This window comes from Podarcis bocagei (assembly GCF_964188305.1).
Source record: "Podarcis bocagei genome assembly, chromosome: 8".
In the NCBI taxonomy this organism is placed as follows: domain Eukaryota; kingdom Metazoa; phylum Chordata; class Lepidosauria; order Squamata; family Lacertidae; genus Podarcis; species Podarcis bocagei.
Genome location: NC_138133.1, coordinates 64,971,448 through 64,980,743, shown reverse-complemented (window position 1 = coordinate 64,980,743; position 9,296 = coordinate 64,971,448). Strand labels below are relative to the sequence as shown.

General features: G+C 42.7%; 1 protein-coding gene across 3 annotated transcripts; it reads right to left on the bottom strand.

The window, feature by feature from the left end:
- Nucleotides 1-234: 234 nt before the first annotated feature.
- On the bottom strand, nt 235-4,667 carry LOC308592622 (proto-oncogene Mas-like). 3 transcript variants are annotated; one of them, XM_081204191.1, is made up of 3 exons: nt 4,414-4,667; nt 2,958-3,069; nt 235-1,402 (listed from the first exon to the last, which is right to left on the bottom strand). In XM_081204191.1, exons 2-3 carry the CDS (start codon nt 3,051-3,053, stop codon nt 434-436), a joined length of 1,065 nt encoding a protein of 354 aa, XP_081060317.1. In that variant the 5' UTR covers nt 3,054-3,069; nt 4,414-4,667; the 3' UTR covers nt 235-433. The 3 variants fall into 3 exon arrangements, with proteins under 3 accessions (XP_081060317.1, XP_081060319.1, XP_081060318.1); XM_081204193.1 differs by having other exon boundaries at nt 2,958-3,066; nt 4,451-4,667; XM_081204192.1 differs by having other exon boundaries at nt 4,455-4,667.
- Between the last annotated feature and the right edge of the window lie 4,629 nt (nt 4,668-9,296).

Here is a 9,296-nt window from a genome sequence, read left to right as displayed (position 1 = left end):
CCAGTACAGGTATTTGGCATGCTTTTTTCTCTTTGTCAAACAGGAATAGGTTGACTTCTCTCTGAAGTCTCTGTGTCATTTCTTGGGGGCTCTGATAGTACATGGGGGCCATGGATTCTTTACTTGAATCAAAGGTTCCTGCCTTTGAACTAAGCAGAGGAAGGGCTGACCCAGTTACAAATTAGGACTATCATCCATTCCAAGGTATTTTCTAAATAAGTGAAACAAGGTGCATGCCATACAGTAGTTTTTATTTATCAAGTAAATATTCTTTAGGCACACTTTATTCATCTTGGTATAGCTTTAACCCATCAAGACCTTAAGAACCAATACAGACTTCCTTTCTTCTAAACAAAAGGGGGGGGGGGTATCTGTTGACAGAGTTCCTCACCATTATTCATCCCCACCTCAAAATGGCAAGTCTCTCATTTGCTTAGTGGATTTCCCCTCCCCTCCTTGGAACCCACCTAGAGTACAACATGAGACTTCCTGAATCAGAAAGAAGTGTTTGCCCAATGAGAACGTAAAGTACTGGGTTGATGGTGCCACTCAGAGAAGTGAACACGAAAGACAATGAGGAGATGGTTGCAAAATCACGGTGCAAGGCAAAGAACAAATTCAGGGGGGCCCAAGTGACAAGGGAGAAAAACATCCAAATCAAAATTTCTGTGCAAGGTTCTCCTTGCTCACCTAAGTTGTGCCAGATCTTGATGACCAGTGTCTGGGCGGAGATGACCATTAGCGGAGCAAAGATCATTAAGGTGGTGATAATGATTGACTGCGGGTCAAGCCCCAAATTGAAAAACAGTAACAGCCAGCAAGACAGAGCCCAGAGAAGAGCAGACACAATAGCAGATAGGAGAACAGACAAATATTTTGGACTGTGACGTCGGTGCCAAATAGGGAAGAGGCCAACCAAGAACCAATCAATAATGATGGACATTAGGAAATGCATGCTAGTACCTTGCATGAAGAAAAATAGGTATGCCAGTAACAGGAGCAATTTAACAAGAGCATCACTCGAATCCTCACAAGTGCAAAAGAATATGAAGATACTGCACAGAACTAACAGGGCACCAAAATCAGCTACAGCTAAATTCCAGATGTAGACAGTGAAGAAAGTCTTTCTAATACGGAAGAGGAGAAAGACGAAGATGGTTCTGTTCCCAAAAAGCCAAAGCATGAAAATGAAGATAATGAAACGAGCAATCATACGATCTTGTAATAAGCATGTCAGAAAGCTCTTTGTGTGCTCACATGGACAGGGAATATTTTCTAAAACTTGCAAATATTCAGTGGGAAGATGTGTTGCGTTCAGTACAGTCATATTCAAACCACCACTTCTTAGATGCTGGCCTCTTCCACATATGGTCCTGTTAGCTGAAGGAAGAAGGAAGTCCTCCTAAAGAGACAAATGCCAACAATTTAAAATTGGAACTGAATGCTGAAAGTCAATTCACAATGAATGGAGAAGGAAGCTGGCCATGTATGTTACCCAGTGCAGGTGCTATATCACCTCCTTGCAAAGTGTAGCTTGCAAATAGTGAGCCAGGCTCAGCAAAGCACAACATCCTCCCTAACTTAACTGGCATATATTTCTCTCTCAGGAATGCATGCAAACAGAAGATCTGATCAAAGGTCCATCAAAGGTATCCAGACCCAGGACCCACTTTTAACCCAAACCCTTCTTAATTTTCTACCATATATTTGCATGGTGGTAGTTCTCCTGTTGTGAACCATCTTAGATCAGGTCTTAACCCACTAGTAGGCACTGACCCACTAGTTGATAATCAGTAATCTAGTCCAGGGGTTGGCAACATGTGGCCGATGGGCCGGATCTGGCCCACGAAGACCATTTTACCAGCCCAGGAGCCTCCCCCGAACCAAACTGAGCTGCCTGTGGCACAGGGACTCACCAAGCAGCACCGGAAATCACGTCTGTGCATGCGCAGATACCGGAAATTGCTTTTGTGCATGTACAGATGCCGAAAATCACTTCCGCGCAGGTGCAATTTTTGGCGTCTGGGCATGCGCAGAAGCAATTTCCAGTGCCGCAGACATGTGCAGACGTGATTTTCGGTGTCATTCTGTGCTGGCCCGGCCCATGGATGATCTCCGTGGGAGTGATCTGGCCCATGGCCGGTAAGCCTTGCCAACCCCTGATCTAGTCCATCCTTCTGTTTCCAAGTGCTTTCAAGATGCTTCTAGAAACTATACAAGTGGCATTTAAAAGTGACAGCTCTGTTTGCCCTCCCTGCAACTGTTATTCAGAGGTATAATTGGCATACTGCTTTTACCATGGAATTTACATTGAGCTATCAATGTGGAGTTCAGAGCTCAGAGCTATCTTCCATGATCTTTTGTAATCCCCATTGGCAGTCCTATGAATTGGTGGCTATCCACAGCTTGTGGCAGTAAATTCTCTCCCCTGTGGCTCAGATTTATATATTCATAGTACATAACAATGCTCTGTGTTGAGCAGGCTTGTACTTGACCAGTGTCTAAGGCAGAGCTTTCCAAACTGTGTGTCACGACACATTGTGTGTCGGCTGAGGTGTAGGTGTGTCGCATAAACACTCCCCATGCTCCTTCTGGGGCTGGAAAGGAGTTAGTTTAACCTCCGGTTTGCTAGTAAAACTGAATTACTGTGTTGCCAAATGATGCATGTCTAAAAAGTGTGACACCAGCATGAAAAGTTTGGAAAGCTCTGGTCCATGGTATATTTTGAAGTGGGTTGACAAACCATGAGGTGACCTTGTAAGCATTGGCCGCGGTTCGCAACACAAAACCCCTGGCTTGTGGGTATAGCAAACTAGAGAAGAGAGGGAGGAATTTGTACCAGAAAGGGGAGAAGTAAGCTTGCATTCTGGGACTGGTGTTTAATTTGCAAGCCATGGTTTGTAGACAGGCAGTGCCTTTTCTGCCCCAGGTCAATACGTGTGGCAGAAAACACTTACTTTTGTTTCTGAACAATTTGTCGAAACAGAAGAAACCTGGTCACTTCCTGACAGCTGGATGAGGCCCCAAAGCCCAATCCAAAGAAGCAATGACATTCCTTCCTATTTTCTTCTGTGAAAAAAAGAGAAAGTATCAGTAGTGACTGACATACTGCTCATACTGCATGGGGGGAGGAGAGAGGAGATTGTTCCACCAGGCAAGCAGAAATACGCATGTTGATGGAGCAGTCTCCATAGCACAACTTCGAAATCCACCTGTTAGGGTTCCAAGGGGTTGCTCGAGAGCAAGCAGGCAAATACCTCCCTGCTCGGCTGTGAAGCCTTGCTTTTGATGCCAAAATAAACTTTATCTGTCCAAAGCGCCACTCTCCCATGGCTGGCTCATTCACTGGCAGAATCCAGAGTGGGCGGTCCTTAAACCTTCCCCAGCAAAGTAGTTTTTGACGCCCAGCCTGCTCCTCCCCTCTCGGCGCGAAAGCTTACTGTGCAAGGAGGGCGTGGGTAACGGAGGACCTCTCTCCTCCCCGCTTTGCCCAGGCAAGGTGTCCTGGCACCGCCTTGCCTCCTCCGAGCCCTGAAGCTCCTCTCCACTGGCGGCGGGGTTACTCTCCTCCGCTGAGGAGGAGCTGCTTCCCACGATCTTTGGGGGCTCTCTGTAATCTATCCGGCTTTTCCCCTCTCCCCCCTGAGCCAATGGCAGTTCCCTGACACCACCTAATGGATTTACTTCTGAGTTGACATGTATAGGATTGCATAGTGATTTTGTCCTCACTGTTTACAGCCCCCACCCCCCATCTCGTATATATATGTACTTGTATCTCAAAATAACATATCATACATCTGATGAAGTGGGCTGTAGGCCACAAAAGCTTATGGCATAAGCCCCATGCCATAATAGTCTTCAAGGTGCTACTTTTTGCTGCAGCAGACTAATACGGCAACCCCATCTTCAAGCTGGAATGTTACTACACCCATATTGCAAATGGCGGTGTCATAGTGGATTTCCTAAGGCCATCTAGTGACTTCATGAATTAGCATAAAGTTGAACTGGGGACCGTCTTATTCACAGATCATGCTCTTAACTGCTATATCGTATCAGTTTCGCAACTGCATAATCAAAATTCCACCCTGAGCCACCCCAAGGATCTTTTGGGAGGAAGGGCAGGATGTAAATTAAATACATACATACATACATACATACATACATACATACATACATCTGAGCTCTCTCAGGCCCATCTCCAAGTTGTTGACTAGCACACATTTGCTTAGTAATATTGTCACTACTCAGTATTAGTCATGTCAATGCATGACAGCTGCAATTTCAAATTGCAGGTTCACATTCAAGCTTTGGCCTATATAGGATGTTCAACAAAACAAAACACAAAACAAAACAAAACAAAACAAAACAAAACAAAAATATGTCTGAAAATAGTAAAGCAAATAATCAACTTACAGTAGTAACAATGAACAAGCTTAAACATAAAGAAAACCTACCCCCTGCCAAAAAAAGTTGTTTCAGCAAGAATAGTGTCTGTTATCAGTTGCTACTTGGATAACGTTCATGTAACAGAATCTGTTCTGTTGTTCTGCTTCCACCCTCCTCCCTGATGTCCTCTCTCTCCTCTACTTTTCCTTCCTCTACTCCTGCAGTCCTCTCTTGGGTTTCTTCTCCTCTAACTGTCACCAACTGACTTGTTAATTGTCTTGCTCTTTCCTGGCATTCTATGCCCCCACCCTTAACTTGTCATTCATGCATTCTAGCACCCATATTCTATTCTATGGTGTTACATAGGAAGCTGCTTCATTCCAGGCTAGTCTATTTATATTTGCCCACCCATCTAATGCGGTTTACTCTGACAGGTAGCAGCTCCCAAGGTCTTGGGCAAATGTCTTTTCCATCGCTGACTACCTGATCCTTTCAACTGGGGATATTGGGTATTGAACCTGGGATTTCCTATATGCTTGCAAAAGAAGTATGCACCTGGGATAGCTCAGTCGGTAGAGCATGAGACTCTTAATCTGAAGATTGTGGGTTCAAGCCCCACGTTGGGCAAGAGATTCCTGCATTGCAGGGAGTTGGACTAGATGCCCCTCACGGTCCCTTCCAACTCTGTAATTCTATTCTACTCTAGTAGCAAACAATGGTCTCTATCCCTGTATGCTTCTCCTGCTGGCTTCACCTTTGATAAACAACCTTCAGGAAAGTGATTTTTTTTAACCTCTTCTCCAACCAACCAGAATTTTGACATGGTCAATGCAACTTCATACATGCTCTTTCCTCCTTTGGTATCCAAAGAAACCCAGGTCACCAGTACTTGAGAAAATGATAGCTTGTCTCTCAGGCCCCCTTTCCTGGTTTTAGGACCTGAACATGCTTGTACAAATGAAACTGGACTCTCTAGAGGCATCTTTAGTCTCATTCATATTTAACATTTCCATTAGACTGGAACATTTTAATTTGAATCTCACCATCCATAACGTTTTTGGTTCGGAATTTTTCCACTCTGTTGTATAAGCAAATTTTAATCACACTGCTTTGTACTTTTGCGTCAGGCATGATTTCTCATGGACCTCCTTTCTTCACCTCCTTCTTTTCTTCTCAAAGCCTGTTCTATCAGCGCAGCTGGGTCTCATTTAGCAGAACTGAACTGAGTAAATATGTTGCCAGTGACAAATTAAGTGACAGATTTTGCCTTTGCATGATTGCGGACTAACTACTCAACTCTGAAATTTATTTTCATGCAAAACTCTTCCACTGTAGCTTTCGAAAGCAACTCTTGATCTGCAAAAAAATCTCCTGTCAGTGTTCACCAACCAGAATATATGCAGTCATTATGTGACATTTTGCTTGTTGCTCTTACTTGGATACAAAACCTATGGGTAGAATTGCAGGATCATAGAATTATAAAGTTGGAAGGGACCCTGAGCTTCATCTAGTCCAATCCTCTGCAATGAAGGAATCTCCACTAAAGCATACATGACAGATGGCTATCCAAACTCTGCTTAAAAACCTCCAAGGAAGGAGAGTCCACCATCTTCTGATGGAGTCCATTCCACTGTTGAACAGCTCTTACAATCAGAAAGTTCTTCCTGATTGTTTAGTCAGAATCTCTTTTCTTGTAACTTGAAACCATTGTTTTGGATCCTACCCCCTGGAGCAGGAGAAAACAAGCTGGTTCCATTTTCCATGTGACAGCCATTTAGATATTTGAAGATGGCCATCATATCTCTTCTCATTCTTCTCTTTTCCAGGCTAAATATACCCAGCTCCCTTAACCATTCCTCATAAAACATGGTTTCCAGACCCATGATCATCTTGGTTCTGCAATGTATTGGCAGAAAGGAATTAAATCTGAATCAAAACGGAAATATTTCTATTTTCCCCATTGGATTGCTTGATCTGAAGGCCAAATTTGTTGCTCTAAAAATTAAATTGGTCAGCTTTTTTATTCAGAATGCAATATGGGAACAAGTCCAGTAAATGAAGGAGTAAACATGTATAGAATTGGGTTTGAAAGCCCAGAGACTAGACAAAGATTAACAGCAAAGAGCAGAGATCTGAAACCAATAACTGAAACTGCTGCTATGTTGGTAGGAGCAAAGTGATCACAGCATAGAGATCTATCCTACAGCAGCTACACTGGTACTGATGTTACTGGGTTAAATCTGAGGTGCTGGCTTTGACTTTTAAAACAGTCTCAGACCTGGTTTTCTAAAGGACTGTTTATAGAATCATAGAATTGTAAAGTTGGAAGGGACCCTGATCATCTAGCCCAATCCCCCTGCAATTCAGGAACATGCAGCTGTCCCACATGGGGATCAAACCTGCAACCTACAGCTGGATCATATAGTAATATGGTAATTAGGACAGTGGTGGTTAATGTAGATTCTGTAGTTAAACTCAGTGATACTCAGGGCTTTTTTTTCAGCCAGAACTCACCAGGGGCAGTTGGCTGCACAGTATTGGGTTTAGGAGGCCTGATTTACGTGTCCAAACTACATGTATTGTCCAGTGCAGAAAAGAGGTTGAATGAACATACTTAGTACCTACGGGACCGCCTCTCCTGGTATGCCCTGTGGAGGACCTTAAGGTCCACAAATGACAACACCTTGGAGGTCCCAAGTTGCAAGGTCTCAACTAGGGCCAGGGCCTTTTCAGTACTGGCCCCGACTTGGTGGAACGCTCTGTCACAAGAGACTAGGGCCCTGCGGGACTTGACATCTTTCCGCAGGGCCTGCAAGACAGAGCTGTTCTGCCTGACCTTTGGTTTGGACTCAGTCTGACCCTTATGTTTCCCTCCCCTTATGGTTTTGATTTATGGGCTACTATTAAAATGAGGCTGCATTTTAAATTATATTTTAACCTGTATTTTAAATTGGTTTATTTATTTATTTTATTGTAATTTTACTGGTGTTAGATGTCCTGAGCCCGGCTCTGGCCAGGGTGGGCAGGGTATAAATAAATTATTATTATTATTATTATTATTATTATTATTATTATTATTATTATTATTAAACAAGTTATTGTAGAAATGGAAGGGGACCCAAAAAAGGAAGCTCTCCATTGCTTAAAGTGCAAAAATCAATGCTTTCATAACTACACCATAAGCACAAAAGAAGAGCCTGCAGGATCAGGCTAATGACCTATTTTGTTCAGCATCCTGCTCTTACAGTAGCCAATCAGATGCCTTCAAGAAACCCACAAGCAGGTCCTGACCACAAGAGCAGTCTCACCTCCTGTGGTTTCCAGCAAAGGACAATTAGGTACAGCACCCATTAATCATTGCTTCAGTGGCTCATTCTTTACCCAAAGATAGAAGGCAAGTAACAGTTGTTATTGTTGCTTTGCGGAATAATATTCTAAATGGAAAGCTTAAAACATTGTTAAACTTATACAGATTCACCGTCTTAGGAGGAATTGCTGAGTCAATAGCCAAGATTGTCAGCATCTGGTATTTGTCAGTGAGAACATCTTGAGGCGGGGGTGGGAGAATGACTTCCCAGCATGGTGGGATGTGACATAATCCTCTCCCATATTGCAGGCCCATATTGATTAATTTACTTCTAGCAGAAATGTTAACACAGTGCTACAGGGGTCATTTTGAGGTCTTTTGAAAGTGGAAATTGGTGGAAATTCTGCATGCCAAGATTCAAGTTAGGGGAATGAACTCCAGCAGAGATTTCACATGGCAAAATAGGAGCAAAGAAAAAGTGTTGAAATAAAAGCTGTAAAACCTTAAAATGTGCCCTTTTAGTGAACTGCAAAACATCCCCTTTTCAGAGTTATTTCCCAATTATCTCACTTCCTCTAGCATAGGAAAAGATCACATGTCTGTAAGTTATAAAATGGTTTACTTACAAACTCTCCAAAGTTCAGATTCATGTGCTTTTCCATACAGTAGTCAGAAGAAGTTGCACAGGCAGTAAAATATATATTGGTTACAAAATGGTAAAAGCTCCTAAACTATTGCTATAGGAAAATGCTAGTTTTGGACCACATTTTTGCCTGGAACAAAAGTGATGGGTTAAAACCATGTGGCTTGGGGATCAGCTCACAGCTCCTCACACACCAAAATTCACATGTAGACTAGGAACAAAGGCTTGGTTAGCTATTTCCTCCTAAGGTGATGGGAAGTGACAAAGGCTAAGCCCAGCAGGACAGCTTACTTTATGAACCCCTTCATGCATTAATTAGACTAAAGCATGTTGGTTATATGTGGCTGGTTTAGCCCACAGAAACTGAATACAATTGACACCCCATGAATGCAATCATAAATTAAGGAATGTTATTTGGGTTCCAGAGCAGGAGATCCGACAACATGTATGGTGTACCTTATGGATAGCCATCTATAGCCTATGCCAGTGCATAGCATAGAGGGTAGAGGTTAGGACACTGGAGACCAGGGTTCAAATCCCCACTCAGTAATGAAGTTCATTGTGTGACCTTGAACCAGTCATGGTATGAAGAGGGGGGAAACCATGTATGCCACTTTGAGCTCCTTGGAGGAACAATTGCATATAAATGCAAACAATAATAATTGTAATGCATTTTATTAACAAATCTTACCTTGCTTTTGTAGGCCATCCTGAAAGCTCTTCTAAAAGTGTGGCATCTAAATCTTTCAAACAAAAACAAAGAAGCAAGCAACCCAAAATCTGGTTCCTGCACACTCAATAATACAATCCTTCAAACTAAAAAGGAGCGGCGCTGGAAGCATTATGGAAATCTGGGACACCATTCATGTACTAATTAACTGATTGGTTGATTTTTTTTATTTTTACTTTTAAAACACACTTATATCCTACTTTTCCTCCAAGAAGCTCAAGGGCAATATA